The sequence below is a fragment of the Narcine bancroftii genome, chromosome 1 (genome assembly GCF_036971445.1).
Source record: "Narcine bancroftii isolate sNarBan1 chromosome 1, sNarBan1.hap1, whole genome shotgun sequence".
Lineage (NCBI taxonomy): Eukaryota > Metazoa > Chordata > Chondrichthyes > Torpediniformes > Narcinidae > Narcine > Narcine bancroftii.
The window spans coordinates 362,659,353-362,681,936 of NC_091469.1; the positions used below are offsets into that span (position 1 = coordinate 362,659,353).

A 22,584-nucleotide genomic window follows, 5' to 3' on the forward strand; every position below is an offset into this window, starting at 1 on the left:
AGGACCGTTGCCCACTCCCCCTCCCTGCCGCAGGCCGACCCGCGACTCACGGTGACGGGGCTGTTGATCCGCCGAGATGCCGGCCTGCAGCGAGAGCCAATGCCCCCGCACAGTCGTTGTCCAACCCGATCGCCCGCAAACCCCACCCTCCTGCACACAGGCCTGAGTAAGTATTATGAACTTTAATCTCAGGATAAAACGATCTTCCAATAGTTTCATGTCACAGTGATAAATATATTCCTGGTTAAAAATGGTCCTGGATACAAGCTCATTAGGTATAAAACTTGAAAAGTGTGTAAATCAAAGGATATCTGTACCAATGGAAAAAGGGCATGGCAAATAATCCTGCTCGAGTTCATGCCCACAATCAGTCACCCATTTGATTGTTTCAGGAATCATGTTATTCTCCCACATTCTCAATAGCCCTCAGATTTTACTATTCGACAGCACACTAGCAACATTTGACAAATCCTCTATAGAGAAATATTATTTATTGAATATTTTATTTCTCATTTATTAATGCTTCTGGAAAGAGTTTATCCAAAACTATTATTAAACATTTATTTTAATAAGAAAAAGATTAACATTACATATGTTGAAAGAAGAGAAAACATGCAGATGTTGTTGAAAATTTTCAATAAATATTTAGTTCGGCCCTCGACTTAGTCCAAGTTTTTAATTTTGGCCCTCCATGAATTTGAGTTTGACACCCCTGACATAGAGGCTTGAAGTTATGTGGAATGAACTGCCAGAATATGTGGTAGAAGCAGGTACAATTGCAATGTTTAAAAGACAGACAAGTATATGGTTAGGAAAAGGGTTGGCAAAATGTGGGTCAAATGCAAAAAAAAATGGGATTAACTCAGGTGATCAACTTGACCACCATGGATGTGTTGGGCTGAAGGGCCTTTTCTATGCTGCATGCTCTGACTCTATGTGCCATTCTTATTCTACAGTAGTTTTTTTTCTGGTGTTCAGCTTGAACCAAGGAATAGACTGGACTATGACATTTCATGCAAGAGAATTTGCATTATGGTTACAGCTAATTCTGGCTTTTTGGTGATTACAGTGATTCTCATGGACAAATAGAACCATAAAACATTACAGCACAGAAAATAGGCAATTCAGCCCTTCTAGTCTCTGCCAAAATGTCATTACCCTTGTCCCAATGACCTGCATCAAGCCCATACCTCTCCAGTTCTCTTGCGTCCATGTACAGTATTTATCCAATTTATTCTTAAAACTTAAGAGTGAACCCACTTTTGCCACATCAGATGGTAGCTTGTTCCATACTCCCACCACTCTCTGAGTGAAGAAGTTCCCTCTAATGTACCCAGACCACATATGTACAAATTGAAAGGAGGAAAATTTAGGGGAGATATCAGGGTTGTGGGTGCTTGAAATGCATTGCCGGGGTTGTAGTGGAGACTGGAACACTAGGGGCATTTCAGAGTCTCTAAGACAGACACATAGATGAAAGAAAAATAGAGGGTTATGAGGTAGGGAAGTATGTATGGGTTGGCACAATTTTATGGGCAAATGGCCTGTTCTGGGCTGTCATGTTCTGTTTTAAACTTTTCCTATTTCACCCTAAAACCATGTCCTCTCATATTAATCTCCTAATATAAATGGAAAAAGCCTACTCGCATTAACTCTGTTTATGCCCCCTCATCATTTTGTAAACCTCCATCAAATCTCCCCTCATTCTTCCATGCTCCAAGAAATAAAGTCCTAACCTGTTTAATATTTCCCTGTAACTCAACTCTTGAAGACCTGGCAACAACCTAGTAAATCTTCTCTGCATTCTTTCAATCTTATTGATATCCTTTCTTTAGTTAGGTGAACAAAACCTCACATACTTCGGCCTCACCAATGTCTTATACAATGTTACCATAACATTCCAGGAACTCAGGAACAGACCTTCCACCCACAATGTCTGTAACAAACATGATGCCAAATTAAAACACTTTGCTTCTCCCTGCAAATGATGCCTAATTATTCAATCCAAAAACTATGTATTTATGTGTCTACATAGAAGCCTCTTGCAAGCCTTGCAGCCTGTTCCTGGCTCCAACCACTCAGTGCAAAATATTTGCTCCACACGTCTTCTTTAAATGTCCAGCCTTGCACCATTTCCCCCTCGCCCACCATCAACATCCAGCCATCTTACCTTAAATGCATACCATCAAGGATTTGACATTTTCACCCAAGAAAAGGATTCTGACTGTTTACCTTATCAACGCTGTCAAAATTTCATAAGCTTCAATACTCAGTACTTTGATTTATGAATGCCAAGATGCCAAAAGCTCTCTTTACAACCCTGTCTCCCTATGACACCACTTTCAGGGAATTATGTATTTGTATTCCCAGGTCCCTTTGTTCCACCGCACTCCTCAGTGCACTACCATTTACCGTGTACCAAACCAAGGTTTGTCCTTCCAAAATGCAACACCACACTTATCTGCATTAAACTCCATCTGTCATTTTCTGGCCCATTTTTCCAGCTGGTCCAGATCCCTCTGCAAGCTTTGAAAGCCTTCCTCGCTGCCCCTAACTCCTTCAATCCTAGTGTAATCAGCAAACGTGCTGATCCAATTTACCTAAATTTTATGTGCAAATTTTTTTTAAAACTTAGACTAATTAAATTAGAAAACAAAATGAAAATACCAGGGGTGAAGTTTTGATGAAAAGACAATGATGGACATATGACAGTAACTCTGTTTCAGACTTTGTTGAAGTTGCCTGACTTGTTGGCTATTTCCAGTATTTTAGTTTTTTTGGAGCATTTGGAAGCTGAGGGAAATCCTGAAAGAAGCTTATGAAATTTTGACAGCGTTGATAGGGTAAACAGTCAGAATCCTTTTCTTGGGTGAAAATGTCAAATCCTTGATGGTATGCATTTAAGGTAAGATGGCTGGATGTTGGTGGTGGGCGAGGGGGAAATGGTGCAAGGCTGGACATTTAAAGAAGACGTGTGGAGCAAATATTTTGCACAGAGTGTTTGGAGCCAGGAACAGGCTGCAAGGCTTGCAAGAGGCTTCTATGTAGACACAAAAATACATAGTTTTTGGATTGAATAATTAGGCATCATTTGCAGGGAGAAGAAAAGTGTTTTAATTTGGCATGATGTTTGGTACAGACATTGTGGGTGGAAGGTCTGTTCCTGTGCTTTATTGTTCTAAGTACTTTCCCAGAGTAGGCCATTAATAAAATCCTCTGCTATTGTGAAACTTTAGGATGTCATTATTTGCAGCACAGTTCTTGGTTAATATTCATCTCCTGACTCATTGCACATTTTAATAACACGTTTCCATTAACAACACCTGCCAATATAAACAATAAATTGGTAATAAAATCTATTAAATTGATAGTGTAGTGTCATTTTTGGTACGTGAAGAGTTTAAAAAAAAACTTATGTTGCAAAAATATTGTACCATGACAAACTTTCAGAGGCGCGGCTTCACAAATATCAAATTTGTCCAACAAGTCCCACAATCAATTTCTGAATCTGTTTTGAAAAATTATGGCTTTAATTTCTGAAACACCCAAGTGATTTGAACTTTATTATTATGTACCTTGCTGCGTAATCTCTGATCTTTAATGTCTCAGTATTTTCAATAATTATTCTCCTAAACAGGTAGTTACATTTCACTTGCAGGTCATTTTGAGAAATCTGTCCATCAATGTTGAAATATGATATTTTGGATTAAACAAATGATAAAACTGTAGTGACTCACTGGAGGCTTAATCGAACCGGCTTAGGAGGGTCTGAGTGACGCCATGACGTTCAATATGATGACATTATTTGGAGCACGCGAGGCTTTAAAAAGCTGCATGTGACTGTTTGAAAAAATGACTTTTACTGAACAACTCAAGTACATCTGATCATTTTCTTGTTCTTCATTCCGCCCTGTAAAATAGTTACTACATTGGTGACCCCGACAGGCCCAAATGGATTTTAGACCCAACCTGGACAACGCAGCGGTTTCACTCAAACTGCCCGTCTTTTGGAGTACTCAACCTGGAGTGTGGTTTGGGCAGGCTGAGGCACAGTTCCACATTCATAAAATAGAAGTGGATGCCACTAAGTACGATCATGTGGTAAGCACCTCGCTTAGGACATGGCCGATTGAGTAGTGGATTTCCTTCAGGACCCACCAGGTCTCGGCAAGTACGAAGCCCTAAAAGCCCTAATTCTCTGGATTTACATTCTCCCAAGGCACGAGAAAGCTACACAGAATGGCTTGGAGGACTGTGCCCCTTCAGAGTTAAGGAACGACATGTTGGCAATGGCAGACAGCCATAGGCCTTGCTTGCTCTTTGAGCAGTTGTTTTCAGAGCATATGCCAGAAGACATACACCTCATTTTCAACCAGGATTAAACATATCTCCAGTAAGAGAAATGTGGTGTCTGATGCCCCGTCCCACTCCTTCGTTCAAACAGTACACACCCTCTCTCTGGGTGTAGAACTCATGGCATTACCCAAAGCTGAGCGCCAGAATGATGAATTCCCTGGTTATATAACTTCTGTTACTAGCCTGCAATTCAAGGATGGAGCCTTTGGGCCACAAAGTACCACTCTCCTGTGTGATGTTTCCAAAGGTCAGCCTTGCCCTATCGTCTCTGCTGTGTGGAGACGTTGCATTTTCAATGCCATTTACAGTCTGTCCCACTCCTCTATTCGAGCGATGGTCCGCCTGATAGCTGACAAATTTGTATGGCATGGATTCAAAAAGCAGGTTATGTTCTGGGAAAAGATGTGCACTGTCTGTCAATTTGCAAAAGTTCAAAGTTCAAAGAAAAACTTCAGCTTTTCCAGCCACCGCAATGCCGATTCGACCACGTGCATGTTGACATTGTCGACCCACTTCCAGTATCACGAGGATCTAGGTATTTGTTAACAATCATTTACAGGTTCACTAGGTGGCTGGAGGCCGTTCCTATGATGGGCTCATCAACTGATTCATGCGTCAGAGCTTTTATTTCTCTCTGGATATCTAGGATCAGCCTACCCACATACATCACCTCCAACTGTAGTCCACAGTGTACCTCCAAATAGTGGGGATATTTTGTCACAACTGCTGGGAATGCAGCTCCATCACACAACAGCCTACCACCCGCAGATGAATGGCCTGGTGGAGCAGTTCTATAGGCACATGAAGGCTGCACTGATGGCCCGCCTCTGGGGACCTGATTGGGTGGATGACATGCCCTGAATCCTCCTAGGATAAGAAGAGTACCTAAAGAGGATCTCAACTCCTCATCGGCTGAGTTAGTTTATGAAGCCCCGCTCATTGCACCTGGGGAGTTTGTGCCTGAAGCATGGGAACAGGAGGTGCCACTGACTAGAGTCTTAGGCAGATTGTGGGAGCGGCTTGGAAAATTGGCCCCAGTTCCCACATCAAGGCATGGAACAATGACACCCTTCATCCCAAAGGAACTTGGGACTGTGAATTTGTGTTTGTGCATAGAGGTGCACACAGGCCACCCTTACAGAGGGCATATGAGGGCCCCTTCAGAGAGCTATGAAACAATCGTATAACTTCTGTACTTGATAATGGGGGCATTCAGAGACATTTATGATTGACTATTTAAAGCCCGCTCATCTCAATTTTGATTGGCCCTTGACATGACCCCTGATGCAAAGGCACGGACAACCACCCAAAAGGGGTGGACAGTAATAACAGCAGAGGTTTAGCCTCCTATCACCGTTTCTGGGGGAGCGGAGGGTGGGGCATGTAGCGGCTCACTTGAGGCTTATTCGAACCGGCTCGGGAGGTTCCGAATGACGACATGACATCACAATGCGATGATGCCATTGGAATGTGTGGGGTTTTAAAAAGCTGCAGGTGACTGAGCAAACGAATTTTACTGAACTTGGACTCGATAATGTCTGATCATTTTCTCATTCTTCATTTTGCACTGTGACACAGCTGCTATAAAACTATGATAAAAGCAGATCAGAGCTCTAAAGAAATGTATTTAAGCATATTAAGGACAACCCCTCCCTCGACCTCAGGCACTATCTTGTTCAGGAAAAAAGAGAAAGTAAATGAAACCTTGTGTTCTTTTAACTTTGATGATAAAGCCATAATTATGCATAATATGGTAATATATGCAGCTTGTACCTGAAGTTCAGTATCATGAATTTACAAGCCTAAAAATATGCAATTATTATTATAATATTGACAGCAGGCAGTAAACGGAGGTGTAGTCCAAATCAAATTTTCCAACAATGTGCCAGCAGAAAAATATCCATATTGAAATTGTAAATAGAAAAGGAACATTACTTATGGACCGCAATGATCTGAATATTTCCCATATAGTTTAGCAATTATTACCATAGAGTCACAGAGTCTTACAGCATGGAAATAGGCCCTTTGACCTAGCTTGTCCATTGTCCAAAATGCCCCACCCATACTCTTCTCACTTGCCTGCATTTGGCTCATATCCCTTTTAACTTATCCCATTCATGTATCCATCCAATTTTTATTAAAATGTGCAATGGTACCTGCCTCAACCACCTCATCTGGCAGCCCATTCCATACTCCACCACCCTCATTGTAAAATGAAAGTTACCTCTCAGGTTCTTGTTAAATTTCTCCCCTATGTCCACTGGTTAACGAGTCCTCTACTCTGGGTAAAAGACTATTCAATCACCCAATCTATTCCTCTCACAACTTGTAAACCTCACTGAGATCAATCCTCATCCCCCTGCACTCCAAGGTATAAAGCCCAGTCCCAAGTTTCCCAGTCCTCGAGTCTTTCTCCACAGAAAAATGCTCATTAAGAACCATACCCATCTCCTGTGGCTCCACACAGAGTTGACTGGATTGATTCTTGAGGAGTCCCCTTTTTTACAGTTAACCTTTTTCCCCTCTATGTACATAATATTTCTTGATTTATCATTAATGTTTTCTATCAGAACTATCCCCTGTCCCCTTTCCACTCTCCTGATATCCTTTTTGAGCTTGCTCCTCAGTTTCCGAATTTCCTCCAGGTAAACACTTGATCCCAGCTGCCCCATGCCTCCTTCTTGCTCTTGACCTGAGCCTGCTTTTCCCTTGACATTCAAGCTTCCTTACACTTCGATGTCTGACCCTCTTCATTCCAACAGGAATGGGCATGTCCTGAAATCCTGTCAATGCCTTTTTAAAAATATTGTTCCTCATGTTTCTCTTTCTTCAAACAACCTGTTCTATGAACTCAAGCTAATTCTTGTCTTATAACTTCAATGTTGGCTTTGCCCCAATTTCAAATTTTAACTCTTGGTTCTTCCTTGTCTCTCTCCATTATTATCTTAAACCTGATCAAATAAAGGCTCATCCATGAACATTTCATCCACTTGTCCTTGCTAATTTCCCAAGACTAGATCAAGCATTGCCATCTCTCTTATAAGATCCTTTGCATATTGCCAGAAGAAACTTTCCTGAACATATTTTACAAATTCCACATCATTTAAACTGTTTGCCCTATGACTTTTCCAGTCAATTTTCCTGAACCAATAATACAACCCCCCTCCTCTTTTACTTCTACCTGTGTCATTCCTAAAGCACCTGTACCCTGGAACCTTGAGCTGCCAGTCCTGCTCCTCTCTTAACCAGGTCTCTGGATGGCTATCATATCACAGTCATCTGTGTTTATCCATGACCTTGGTTCATTAATCTTACCTGACAAAGCTTCAGTATTAAAATGGGTGCAATTTAAACCAAAAGCTCTTCCTCGCTCTCTGCCTTTCACCTGCTCATTGAACTTTCTCTCATCACTTTCCATACCAGCTTCTATCCCCTCACCTGCCCTTATGCTGTATAGCATCTCATCCCCTCTGCCAATGTAGTTTAAGCCACTTGTGCAGCAACAGTAAATCTGCCTGCTAGGATGTATCTCTTGTTCTTTTTTTTTTATTTTAATTTTTTATTTTTCACACCATAAATCACAATAGCCATGATATACACTTTTTCTTTTTCACACATATACAGTGACTTTTTCTCCCCCCCCCTCCCTCCTCCCAAGCCACCCCCCCACCCCCCCTCTCATCCATTTTAGGTGTACAATCTTGGTTGCATTAAACCCGTCAGACAATGTTGTCATTCAACAAAAATACACCAGAAATTCTACTGAGTCCATTCTTTTCTTTCCTTCTCCTTCCATCAACTTAGGTAGTGATTGTCCCTGGTAGGTTTTCACTATTGTATTTCATGTAAGGCTCCCATATTTGTTTGAATATTTCCATATTATTTCTTAAACTATATGTTATTTTTTCTAATGGAATACATTTATTCATTTCTATATACCATTGTTGTATTTTCAAATTATCTTCCAATTTCCAGGTTGACATAATACATTTTTTTGCTACGGCTAGGGCTATCTTAACAAATCTTTTTTGTGCATCCTCCAAATCAATTCCAAATTCTTTGTTTTTTATGTTACTTAGGAGAAAGATCTCTGGATTCTTTGGTATATTGTTTTCTGTTATTTTATTTAATATCTGATTGAGATCATCCCAAAATTTTTCTACTCTCTCACATGTCCAGATTGCATGAATTGTTGTTCCCATTTCTTTTTTACATCGAAAACATCTATCAGATACTGTTGGGTCCCATTTATTTAACTTTTGCGGTGTAATGTATAGTCTGTGTAACCAATTATATTGTATCATACATAGCCTCGTATTTATTGTATTTCTCATCGTTCCAGAACATAATTTCTCCCATGTTTCCTTTTTTATCTTTATATTTAAATCTTGTTCCCATTTTTGTTTAGTTTTACCATTTGTTTCCTCATTCTCCTTTTCTTGCAGTTTAATATACATATTTGTTATAAATCTTTTGATTAACATTGTATCTGTAATCACATATTCAAGGTTACTTCCCTCTGGTAAACTCAGATTGCGTATCTCTTGTTCAAGTGCAACCTATACCCCTTGAACAGGTCACCTCTCCCCCAATGATCCAAACATTTGAATTCTTGACCCCTACACCAGCTTCTCAGCCATGATTTTATCGAGCCTGCCTTCCTCTTTCTGAATAACTGTACAAGCAAAGCATAACCACAGTTTAAGAAAATGTATCTTGTGAGCATGAGGATTAAGTTTTGAGTTTAAGTTTGATTGTCGCAAAATACCTGGTGCTGTGAAAAGTGCTCTTGCGCGAACAGACCAACAGGTTATCTCTAACATTCACACAGCTGTGCAAAGGGTTCAATTGCAGAGTACAGGATGACAATGAAAAGGAAAATTAGTTAACACCGAGCCAGGGCAGCATGAAAGCATGGTTTGTTCAGGGGTTCATTCAGGAGCCTGATGGCTGCAGAGAAGAAATTGTCCTTAAGCCTGTCAGAGAACACTTTCATACCCAATGGGAGGAGGGAGAAGATAGTGTGGCAAATCTTGGGACCTCATGCTCTGTTACATAACATTTCTATACAACAATATAATTTTATATTTTTATACATTTTCAATAATTAAAATGTTCAGACAGGACTTGAGTAAGTGTTTATAATCACTATGATATTTGGAATATGTTTTGAATCCATTCTTATGATAACACTGCTGAACTTCAAGCAGATTTTGAAATGAGAGGCAACGATATTTCAGGAATGATTTATGGCTCAGGCAACTGAAGGGATGTCTTACAACCCTGTAGTGAAAGTTGTTTGGATGGTTGATGATGATGGGGTGGGAGATTGTGGGAAGCAATACGGATGGAGTCATGGGGAAGTAATTTGACCCTCTTAGTGAATGTAAGTGCCTAACAGAGTAATCTCATCAGTCCCATTTTCTTGCTCTTTCCCATAGCCTAATGACCTTTTGAAGTCGCTGACTGATTCTGTTTCCACCACCTGTTAATGCAGGGAATTCCAAATCATAAACACTCCTTTTGTAATTTTTTTTTCTCACATCCCTCAGCATTTTGAATATGTTCCTCTGTGTCCTTGAACCATTTCTGGATGTGAACAGCTTCCCTCAATTTAAACTGTCTCAACTTATTCACACTTCTAACAGTGGTGCTACAGAGTGCTGTCTCACAACTTGGGTTCCATCTTGGCCTCTGGTGATGACAGTGTGGAGTTTGCATGCTCTTCCTGTGACTACTTGGATATGATTGGAATGGCCTCTTTCCTTCCCTATCCCCAACGTTTGTAAGCTAATTGTCAACTATAAATAACTCCCAGTGTGGGTGGTTAACAGGATAATCAGAAGGATCTTAATGAGCATGAGTGTTGGCTGCAGGGAAGTAAATAGGGAATAGAATTGATAGGATTGGTCTGAGAAATGGCATGGACTTGATGGGTTTTCTTCTTTGAAATATGAGGACTGTAGATGCTGGAAAACTCGAAAAATATACATAAGTGCTGGAGGGATTCAGCATGTCATGCAACATCCATGGATCCCTGATGAACGGTTCAGGCACGATACATCCTTTGCCCTATTGCTTTCCATAGATGCTGCATAACCCCTAGTTTCTCTATTCGAATCTTACAATTGAAGTCAAGAGAATGAATTAGAGGAATGCAGCATTTTCAGGAATAATATTGGAGAGCATGGCAGTAATGAGGGGATTCAAGGGCATTTTTAAATGAAGCGTCACCTTGCAGGGAAATGAAGATTAACTATCTTCTGTTCACAGGATTTTTCTTGTCAAGTGTGGCATTCGAAAATTAAATCTAACTTTCTACTTCTTGCTTTTCCACAACAATATATTGCTAATTAATGTTCAAGGCAGAAATAATGAAGCAATGAATCATTTTAATTGCACTATATTAAACATTGTTTAAGTGATGTTTTATCTCATTATTCTGCAATTTTAATCTTTCTGTCTTTGGTTAGACTATTAGGATGGTAGTTACAGAGTTAAAAAAAATTAAAAAGGATAATGAGTAAGGTACTTATTACATGTTGACATAAAATGCATGCATTCAGTAGTTACAGGCAAAGAAACATTTCTCTCCATACTCGGTTAATTCCAACTGAATATGTCAACGTGGAATTTACTATATGCCTCCCTGAATTATATTTACAGAGATTTAATTAAAATATATTTGTATTATTGATCACACATCTGGAGTCATCAGTAAATAACTTTTTTAATAATGTACTGGAATTATTTAAACACTTCTCTACATTTATTATCATATTTACGGGGCAGCAACAACATGTCATGTGGTTGCACAAAAATATGAGGTTGATGGTAACTAATAGAGAATGATAAAAATGACAGAAATGGCAAAACATTTCATTTAAAAAAAAGTTTTATTATAATTTGACCCTAAAACTAACTCTCATGTAAAGTTAACAAAAGTAATGATTACATTGAACATTAGAGCCCATAAATGCTTTAGCCCGTGGACAAATAGAGTGCTCATTGCTGAAGTAGCTGAAGAACCATGTATTTCTTCGAGTTTGAAGGCTTTGGGGAAGGTTACAGAAATCTATTGAGCAGTTAAACCATAAGTTAATAAATGAGTAGAGTTAATGGAAATTGCACATGCTGTATGACATTATGATTTGATGATGAGGAGAGTTTATTGCCATATACCTCAGTACAATGTGCAGATGAACTGAAATTTGCTGCAAGCAAACTGGTATGTAAGTTACAACAACTACAATTGTATAATAAAATTACCATAGTATACTAAGACATAAATATGAATGGATAGATAAATACTGTAAATATTCACACTTGTAGCACAAGAAATTTCAAGAGTGCATAGATCATTTGTTGTCACTGGAATGGTTTATAGTTATAGTTTGGACAGTACAGCAAGGTTCAAGAGCCTAATAGCTCTTTAAAAAATACTATATTTGAACCTAGACTTGCTGGACTTCAGGCAACTGTCCCTTTTGCCTTAAGATAGCAGTGAGGAGAAATGGTGATGGTAATTGGGAGCCTTGATGAAGGGCTCAGACCTGAAACGGTAGTTATGTATCTTTATCTTTGTTAGATAAAAAAAGCTGTGTGACTTGCTGAATTTCTCCAGCAATTTTGTGTAAACCTTTACAATGTCAGCTGCCTTCCTAAGACACGGTCTCACATAGATGTTTTCAATGGAAAGCATCTATATGAGAGATACTGTACATGGTGGAAGTTACAGTATTTTATTAATTCTGCTTCAAATATCGGTTGTCAGAATGCATTGGCAGAAATGTCCATTTTCCTATAGATTACTTGAAGACAAGTTTTCTCAACACATATTGTATATGCTTTCTGAACACTTCATCAGTGGCACTGATATATCAGTATTTAGCTTATTGTATTCTTAAAAATCCTACCACTGAAAGATCAAAACGGGTGGAAGAGAAATTTAATTTTAGTGCCTCACTTCAAGAAACATTCTAGTGAATTCATTTTGCAGTTTCCAAATTATTTTTATATCTTGCTATAATGAGGTTTTTAAAATTAAAATTAACTTTACATTTATATTCTTTGCCTCAAAGAATAAAAACAAGGATTCCGTTGAATTATTGGTTTCACTTCTGGCCTTTTTTATAACCTATGCATTGGGCACTAAGATCCCAGTTCTTTCTTGTTCACTTTGAAAACATTTAAAATGTATTTTATATATCCTATCCAGTAATATGACACAAAGATTTTTTTTTTTCTCATGAGAAACCATTCAGAGTTAATCAATTGATGAGTTAATTTGCACATCAGTACCAAAATTCTATGCCTTACCTTTAGTACAGAAGGGGCCATCATATGCAGACTGTATGCAATCACATGAGTAGCCGTTATATTTTTCTACACACTTTCCACCATTTTGACAATACATGCCATAGCTGGTACAATGGCCTGAGCAGCCAGGTTTCACCCCAGGAGTAATTTTTGCTCTTTCCTCTAGGTCGAGGGTAACACCATTCATCCTCAAAGACCTGATGCACCCAAGGTAACCCCGTTGACCACCTGCAGCACCTGCAGAGAAAAAAAAATTGAAAAGGCAAAATGGAAGAAAAACGGGATAAGTCAGAAATTATGTCTGGTGGCCTTCATTTTTGGAAAGTAGTGAAAATGTTTGCAACATTTTCAGTGCAAGTTGTATTCAAGATGAACTAAGTATCTTCAATCTTCTGAGTTGTTCCTTTTTAAAGAAATGTTCACAAAGTTGGATCAATCCACACCCAGAGTCCAGCAAAAAACTGTTGCATGGATAGCTAATCAATGTGATTGGGTCTAAATTTTAATTAAACTATGGCTGAGAAGTGGTGTGGTTTCAAACAGACTTGGATAGTGAAAAAGGGCAGTATGGTAGTACAATAAACAATCAATTAGACCCATCTTAAGTTGTCTACAAGGACATAAATACTTGAGAAATACATTCTAATCTAGCTTTGAAACAGAATTAATGGTTGAATTTTATTTTTAAAAATAGTTTTAATGGCTCAGCCTATGCTATCATTCTGGTTGGTGCAGGTGTGAGGAAGGCAATACGAATGTTCCATCACCGTGAAGATGGTCATGTCAGGAAAACAATCATATAGAGAGAGATAGGAACATACATAGGAACATAGGAAACAGGAACAGGAGTAGGCCAAAAATGGCCCATCGACCCTGCTCTGCCATTCAATAAGATCATGGCTGATCTAATTTATGACCTAACACCACCTACCTGCCTTCTCCCCATATCCCCTAATTCCTCTATCATGTAAAAATTTATCTAACTGAATTTTAAATACGTTTAATGAAGCAGCCCCAACCACTTCCCTGGATAGAGAATTCCAAACATTCACTCTTTTTTTTGGCTTGGCTTCGCGGACGAAGATTTATGGAGGGGTAAATGTCCACGTCAGCTGCAGGCTCGTTTGTGGCTGACAAGTCCGATGCGGGACAGGCAGACACGGTTGCAGCGGTTGCAGGGGAAAATTTGTTGGTTGGGGTTGGGTGTTGGGTTTTTCCTCCTTTGTCTTTTGTCAGTGAGGTGGGCTCTGCGGTCTTCTTCAAAGGAGGTTGCTGCCCGTCGAACTGTGAGGTGCCAAGATGCATGGTTTGAGGAGATATCAGCCCACTGGCGGTGGTCAATGTGGCAGGCACCAAGAGATTTCTTTTGGCAGTCCTTGTACCTCTTCTTTGGTGCACCTCTGACACGATGGCCAGTGGACAGCTCGCCATATAACACGATCTTGGGAAGGCGATGGTCCTCCATTCTGGAGACGTGACCTACCCAGTGCAGTTGGATCTTCAACAGCGTGGATTCGATGCTGTCGGCCTCTGCCATCTCAAGTACTTCGATGTAAGGGATGAAGTCGCTCCAATGAATGTTGAGGATGGAGCGGAGACAACGCTGGTGGAAGCGTTCTAGGAGCCGTAGGTGATGCCGGTAGAGGACCCATGATTCGGAGCCGAACAGGAGTGTGGGTATGACAACGGCTTTGTATACGCTTATCTTTGTGAGGTTTTTCAGTTAGTTGTTTTTCCAGACTCTTTTGTGTAGTCTTCCAAAGGCGCTATTTGCCTTGGCGAGTCTGTTGTCTATCTCGTTGTCGATCCTTGCATCTGATGAAATGGTGCAGCCGAGATAGGTAAACTGGTTGACCGTTTTGAGTTTTGTGTGCCCGATGGAGATGTGGGGGGGGGGGGGGGTGGTAGTCATGGTGGGGAGCTGGCTGATGGAGGACCTCAGTTTTCTTCAGGCTGACTTCCACGCCAAACACTTTGGCAGTTTCCGCAAAACAGACGTCAAGCGCTGAAGAGCTGGCTCTGAATGGGCAACGAAAGCGGCATCGTCTGCAAAGAGTAGATCACGGACAAGTTTCTCTTGTGTCTTGGTGTGAGCTTGCAGGTGCCTCAGATTGAAGAGACTGCCATCCGTGCGGTACCGGATGTAAACAGCATCATGCGTCATGCTGAAGAAGGTTGAAAAGAGAGTTGGTGCGAGAACGCAGCCTTGCTTCACACCATTGTTAATGGAGAAGGGTTCAGAGAGCTCATTGCTGTATCTGACCCAACCTTGTTGGTTTTCGTGTAGTTGGATAACCATGTTGAGGAACTTTGGGGGGCATCTGAGGCGCTCTCGTATTTGCCAAAGCCCTTTCCTGCTCACGGTGTCGAAGGCTTTGGTGAGATCAACAAAGGTGATGTAGAGTCCTTTGTTTTGTTCTCTGCACTTTTCTTGGAGCTGTCTGAGGGCAAAGACCATGTCAGTAGTTCCTCTGTTTGTGCGAAAGCCGCACTGTGATTCTGGGAGAACATTCTCGGTGACACTAGGTATTATTCTATTTAGGAGAATCCTAGCGAAGATTTTGCCTGCAATGGAGAGCAGCGTGATTCGCCTGTAGTTTGAGCAGTCTGATTTCTCGCCTTTGATTTTGTACAGGGTGATGATGATGGCATCACGAAGGTCCTGAGGCAGTTTCCCTTGGTCCCAACAAAGCTTGAAAAACTCATGCAGTTTGGCATGCAGAGTTTTGCCGCCAGCCTTCCAGACCTCTGGGGGGATTCCATCCATACCTGCTGCTTTGCCACTTTTCAGTTGTTCAATTGCCTTATATGTCTCTTCCCGGGTGAGGACTTCATCCAGCTCTAGCCTTAGGGGCTGTTGAGGGAGCTGGAGCAGGGCGGAATCTTGGACTGAGCGGTTGGCACTGAAAAGAGATTGGAAATGTTCTGACCATTGGTTGAGGATGGAGATCTTGTCGCTGAGGAGGACTTTGCCGTCTGAGCTGCGCAGCGGGCTTTGGACTTGGGGTGAGGGGCCGTACACAGCCTTTAGAGCCTCGTAAAAACCCCTGAAGTCGCCAATGTCCGTGCTGAGCTGAGTTCGTTTGGTGAGGCTAGTCCACCACTCATTTTGGATCTCTCTTTCTCTTTCTCTTTTTTTCCTCATCTTTCCCGAATCTTGAGACTGTGTCCTCTCGTTTTAGTTTCCCTGGTCAGCTCAAAAAACCTTCCTACATCTATCCTATCCATACCCTTCATAATCCTATATGTTTCTATAAGATCTCCTCTCATTCTTCTGAACTCGAGCGAATACAATCCTAAACGATTTAATCTTTCATCATAAGTCAACCCCTTCATCCCAGGGATCAACCTAGTAAACCTCCTCTGGACTGTCTCCAAAGCCAGTATATCCTTCCTCAAATATGGAGACCAGAGTTGGACACAGTACTCCAGGTGCAGTCTCACCAGAACCTTATACAGTTGCACATCTTTTGTTAGGGTAGTAGTGAAGAGCAATTATGTTAAGAATGGGTTAAATCTCCAATGATTGACATGCAAGTTGGAGGATTGAGGCCTCCAGCAGAGGTTTTAATGTGCTGGGGAATAGGTACAGAGGAGATGTCAGTGGTAAGTTTTTTATGCAGAGAGTTGTGGGTGTGTGGAATGGGCTACTGGCAACAATAGTGGAGGCAGAAACGTTAGAGTCCTTCAAGAGACTTGTGGATAGGTACATGGAAGTTAGAAAAATGGAGGGCTATGGGAAAGCCTCGTAATTTCTAAGGTAGGGACATTAGGGCACAACTTTCTGGGCTGATGGGCCTGTATTGTGCTGCAAGTTTTCTATGTTGTAAGGTACAATTTTGTGCATGGAGTTCTTTTAATCACTAAAGATTTTGTGAATCTATTGAAACCTTTGTTCTTCCTGTACTTTGAATGACTTTGCCATCTGGATTTTTATCCCTGTTGACGTTTATTCTATGTAATCCCATTAAACTGCATCCTGCTTGAAAAGAATTGGTTAAGCTATTATATTTTAAAGCATATGTTCATCCATAATGAGACTCATTTGCCTTGAGCAGCTCTATTAACTTGTATTCAGCGGAACATGCCTGGAAAAATAGAGAATAGTACTTTCATGCATATTTCTAACACCTCATTTACAAGGGTAGAAATCATACTAAAATTACATTGTTAGTTAAAATTATAGTCATGATTTCAATGATGGGATATAGTAAGCTGCAGAAATAAAGGAGACAAATTTTAAAAGTTAAAAATTATCAGGGGATAACCTACTCATCATGAGCACAGCAATACCCTCCATCATATCATCAATCTATTGTAATCCAAAAAAAAAAATTCTCGTCAGTGATAACAATAACCTTGGGAGAAATAGCTGTGCTGTTCGTAATTGAATTAATGGTACTTTTAAAAGGAGGTTTTTTTTGGTAAATAATTTGCAGTGGCATGGAGGGTGAAAGGAGGAATTAACTGTTTTTCTGGCAACTGGTTAGAAAAGTTATTGTTAATTGCAAAAAGGATTAAAAGTTTTAAAATTTCTGATTCGATTATTCTGGAGAGAACTGCCTCTATGGCTATTTTAAATAATTGGAAGGTTGTGAGCCGTGGGCACTCCAATATTTCAAATGCTTTCCATGTTGAGAAGATAATATCAGTGGATTACTCTGAAGGGAGAGATTGTCCTTTTGAATTGTGTTAAATGCAGTGATTTTGGATGATGAAACGAAGGGCTTAGAAAAAAATGGTGAAGAAAGAAAATTGCTGTGATTCAACTCTGTTTTTGGGTAAAATAAAGGGAGGCATTGTTGTTGTTCTAATGCAAGAAGAAGCTTCTTTTCACTTTCCTATCATATCCTCTTGTTGATATATAAGGTGTGTCTGGCCCATGGATTTTTCTTGATGCCAAATTCAATGTCAGCAGGTGTTAATATTAAAAAAAAATAGCAATTCTCTTCTACTCATTTCTGCCACTTCAGAACATTATTGATGGAGTTCTGGAGGGGCAGTGGTGGAGTATTTGGATGAGAATAAGTCCTGCCCTGGTTTGACTTACCAGAGTGTAGAGTCAAATGATATGGATTCTGTGGTAATCTTAGATATCCTTCCTTACTGTCCACAGAACCTCCAATTTTGGAATCGTCCACAAATTTACTAATCAAGTTATCTAAATTTCCAATAGAATTGTTAATATAGATGACAAACATCAGTGGACCCAGTACAGACCCCTGTGGCATACCTCTGGACACAAGTCTCCTATCAGGAAATAAATCCCTCCATTATTATTTTCTGCCTCCTGCCACTCAGCCAGTTTTGAATCCAGTGGACCAGTTCACCACAGATCCCATGTGATTTAACCTTCCAGATGAACCTGTCATGCAGAACCTTGTCAAAGGCTTTGTTAAAGTCCATATATGCATATCCACTGCCCTTTCCTCATCAACCCCCTCATGGTCTCATCTTCCAAAATTCAGATTCATGAGACATGATTTGCCTCACATAAATCCATGCTGCTGCCCAAAATCAGTCCCTGACTATCAAAATTCTGGTAGATCCTGACCATCCCCCAGCAATTTTCCAACCACTGGCTGTGGATGCCAGGCTTGTTCTGGCTGCCCTTTTAAAACAGGAACACAACAATACCTACCTTCCAGTCTTATGGCACTTCATCTGAGGTCAAAGGTGATAAAATAGCAAGGGCTTCCACAATTTATTCCCTGTTTTCCCCATCAAGTGCAAGGCCACACTTCATCAGGTCCTAGGGATTTGTCCACTTTAATATGCTCCATGGCTGTTATATAGTAGTTCTAATAGGATTCAACACCTCACCACTTGTTTACTCCAATTCCTTGTCTTCCATAATCTCCTTTACAGTAAAGACATGGGAAGTAAAGGTACTATTCAGAACTTGTGCATTTGGAAAAGCAGCAGAATGTAGCTTTTCTTCTATTTTATTGCCAGTTCTGATGTGAACAACCAAATAGAACATGGAATATTCCAGTACATGACATGCCATTCAGCCCTCAATGTTGTGCTGACCTATATAAACCTACTCAACAAACTAAACCAACCCTACCTCACACCCTTCTATTTTTCTTGCATCCATGTACCTATCTAAGATTCTTTTAAATGTGCCTATTGTACCAGCCTCCAGCACAACCCCTGGCAATGCATCCATTACTCTCTTTGTAAATAAACTTACCGCTGATGTCTCTCTAAACTTTCCTCCCCTCACCTTGTGCAGATTTCCTCTGGTATTTTCTACTCTTACCTCGGGGAAAAGGTGCTGGCTGTCAACTCTATTTATGCCTCTCAATCTGTCAACCTTTACTAAGTCGCCTATTATCTTTCGTTGGTCAAAAGTGAAAAGCCCTAGCTCTGTGAAACTTGTCTCGTAAGCCACATTCTCCAATCCAGGGAACATTTTGGTAAATCTCTTCTGCACCCTCTCCATAGTTTCCACTTTCTTCCTTTAATGAAGGCAACCAGAACTGAACACAATATTCCACTTGGTGTAACCAAAGGTTTATGGAGCTGCAACATTACTTCTCGAGTCCTGACTAATAAATGCCAGAATACCATAAGGTTTCTTAACTACCCTATTAATCTCCATAGCAACTTTGAGAGATCTGTGGATTTGGATTCCAAGGCCCCTCTGAACTGCCAAATGTTGAAGAATCCTACCATTGACTATGTACTCAGCCTTCAAGTTTGACTTTCCACCCAACTCCACAACCTGTAACACCTCCAAACTTTAAGTCATCTTCAAACTGACTGACCCTTCCTTCTTCTTCATCATCCATGCCAATTGTAAAAATCACAAAGAGCAGGGATCCCAGAAAAGGTCTCTATGGATCTCCATTTGTTATTGTCCTCCAGGCAGATTACATTCCATTTACCACTACCATCTGCTTTCTGCAGGCAAGCCACACAGTTAATGAATCCTGTACCACTTGACTTTCTGAATGAATCTATCATGAGACACTTTGTCAAATGCCTAACTAAAATCAACACACCCCACATCTGCCACCTTTCCTTTATCAATTTATTTTGCTTCTTCTTCAAAAATCTCAATCATGCTTGTAAGCACAACATATCCCTTCACAAAGCCTTGATGACTCTTCCTGTGAAGACTCTCCTTCTCTAAATGCTCATAAATCATATTCTGAAGAATCCTCATCAATAGTTTGCCCGCCACAGATGTAATGTTCACTGCTCTATAATTCCCAGGATTTTCCCTATTTTTTTTAAACAAGGAGATCTCACTTGACATTCTCCAATCCTCTGGCACCTCTCCTGTGGCCAGGATGCAAAGATCATTGCCAATGCCCCAGCAATCTTTCTCTTCACTTCCTGTAGTAATCCTGAAAATCTCGTGTAGTCCCAGGAACTTATCAAACTTGATGTTTTGAAGAAGATCCAGCACTTCCTCTTTCTCAACCTGCTCCAACATACAAGCTTGTCTTATACTGACCTCACATTGACCAACGTCCCTCTCACTGGTGAACACTGAACCAAAGTATTCATTGAGGACCTCCCCTACCTCCAGGTAAGTTTCCTCCTTTATTCTTAAGCAGCTCTACCTTCACTCTTGTCATCCTTCTGTTTTTCACATATGCACAGAATTCCTTAGGATTTTCCTTAACCTTACTTGCCAAGGTCTTTTCATGCTCCTTAGTTGTTTTAAGTCATTTGTTCAGTTCCTTCCTGACTACCATATCAATCTCATGGCCCTTCCTGTCTTTTGCTTCCTCAACCTACTGTGTGCTTCCTTCTTTCTCTTTACTAGCTGCTTCACCTGCTTTTTCAATGGTTCCCTATCCTACCATCTTTTCTCTCTCAGTGGGACAAACCTATTCAGAAACCCCTTGCAAGTGGTCTCTGAATATCCTCCACATTACTTCTGTGCTTTACCCCGAGAACATCTATTTCCAATTTACTCTCCCTAGATCCTGCCTCATCCGTCATAATTAGCTCTTCCCCCATTAAACAATTTACCATTTTATCTGCTCTTCTGCTTTTGGGAGATATGTAGGCTAAGGGAGCAAGCCCCTACAGAAAATTTGGAGCGAAACCCCAAAGGTGGTTGAATGTCACATCCTTCCGGCAGCTTCTGCAATCAAGTCATCCCCAAACATGGAGCCCCGTACTCTTTGGACTCTGACAATGAGGTCAAGAGTGGTGCCATGTTGTCTGGGTAGTGCAAGGCCTCCTTAAAGTTTTTCCTGCTATGCACCCTGGAGAGGTCACTCCAGTCTTACCATCCAGTGAGAATACAACACAGAAGACAGCAGTTATGGGTTTTAGGTCCTGACTCAACTGGTATAGAGTTGGACGTCACGGGTTGTCTTTGTCAGTGGGAGGGACCGTCGTGTCCCACTGGTCAGCTGCTGCCTGCCTTAAGCCAAACAGCCCTCAGTCAATAAGGTGCTTACCCGCACAATCTGCCTGCTTCAGTGGGTGTCTAGAGCTTAGAGTCTCAGTGCTTAACAAGCAGATTGCTAACCTTACACCAGACTAACAAGAAGAAAATGAAGACTCCAGCTCTTCAAACTGCAAGCTGGAACATAAGAACTATGCATCCAGGATTGACAGATGACCTCAAAGCAGTCGATGATGTCTGTAAGGCAGCAGTTATTGACCTACACAGTCTAAAAGTGGATGTAGCAGCCTTGCAGGAGACCAGACTCCCAGACAGTGGTACCCTAAAGGAGGAACATTATACTTCCTTTTGGCAAGGAAAGAGCACTGAGCACATAAAGAACACACTTGTCCGTATGGTTAAGCCTCCAAAACTGGTACAGAGCGAATCATCAGTCTGCGTCTCTTCACCACACAGGGACCTGTAAACATCATCTGTGTCTACGCCCTCACACTGTGCTCAGCAGCCAAATCCAAAGACTAGTTCTACTAGTCACTTGATGTAAAGATCAGTAGCATTCCCAAGACAGAGCACGTTATCCTCCTGGGTGACCTGAATGCAAGAGTCAATGCGGTCTATGAATCTTGGCCATCTGTTCTTGCACATCATGGCCTGGGGAAGATGAACGAAAATGGTCAGAGACTCCTGGAATTTTGTTGCTACCACATCATGTGTATCACCAACACTTTCTTCCAGAACAAGGTGTGGGACAAAGCATCATGGAGACACCCCAGGTCAAAACATTGGCACCAGTAGGACCTGGTCATCATCAGATGTGATTCACTGAATAGCATTGCTAACACCAGAGCATAGCACAGTGCTGACTGTGATATGAATCACTCCTTGATCATCTCCAGAGTGAAGTTCAAGCCAAAGAAGCTCTTCTGTGACGAAACAGAAGGCCCAGCTGAAAATTAACACCAGCAAGACATTGTATCCTAAGAAAAATCTAGTTTATTGAGCTATTCAACCAAACTCTTCCCAGGAACCAAGATCAGAGTGCAAAGGCAACCTAAACCTCTCTTTGCAGTGCCATCTACAAAACTACAGTAACAATATATGGTAAAAAAGAACGGAAGGACACTGATTGATTTGAGGCAAACATCACCGAGTTGGAGTCAGTGAATGAAGTGAAATGGACGGTGCTGACCAACTACAAACGTGACCCCAGCCAGAAGAATCTGCAGGCATTTAGAGCTGCTCGCTGCAAGGCTCAACAAACAGCATGTTGCTGTGCCAACCACGACTGGCTACAGTTGTGCACAATGATTTAGAGCACCTCCGACACTGGAAACACCAGAGACATGCATGAGGGCATCAAGCGAGCCACTGGAATACTAACAAAGAAGTCAACCCCACTGAAGATTAAGACAGGAAGTCATCACTGATTAGGAAAAGCAGATGTGGAGATGGGTTGAACACTACATGGAACTCTACTTCAGAGAAAACTCTGTTTCTCAAGAAGGCCTGGATGCCATTAAAGACTTGCCAGT

The 22,584-nt window shown here is 41.0% G+C and overlaps 1 protein-coding gene across 4 annotated transcripts in view; it reads right to left on the reverse strand.

Annotated features, from left to right (window-relative positions):
• LOC138750405 (contactin-associated protein-like 2) overlaps positions 1-22,584 on the reverse strand; it is a 2,015,431-nt gene that overhangs the window by 156,414 nt on the left and 1,836,433 nt on the right. For all 4 annotated transcript variants that reach the window (XR_011349326.1, XM_069912458.1, XM_069912468.1 and 1 more), the window contains exon 18: positions 12,676-12,912. Coding sequence is in view for 3 of the 4 variants with exons in the window: in XM_069912458.1 (XP_069768559.1) it covers positions 12,676-12,912 (237 nt within the window). In the remaining variant the exon portion in view is untranslated. The remainder of the gene's footprint in view (positions 1-12,675; positions 12,913-22,584) is intronic.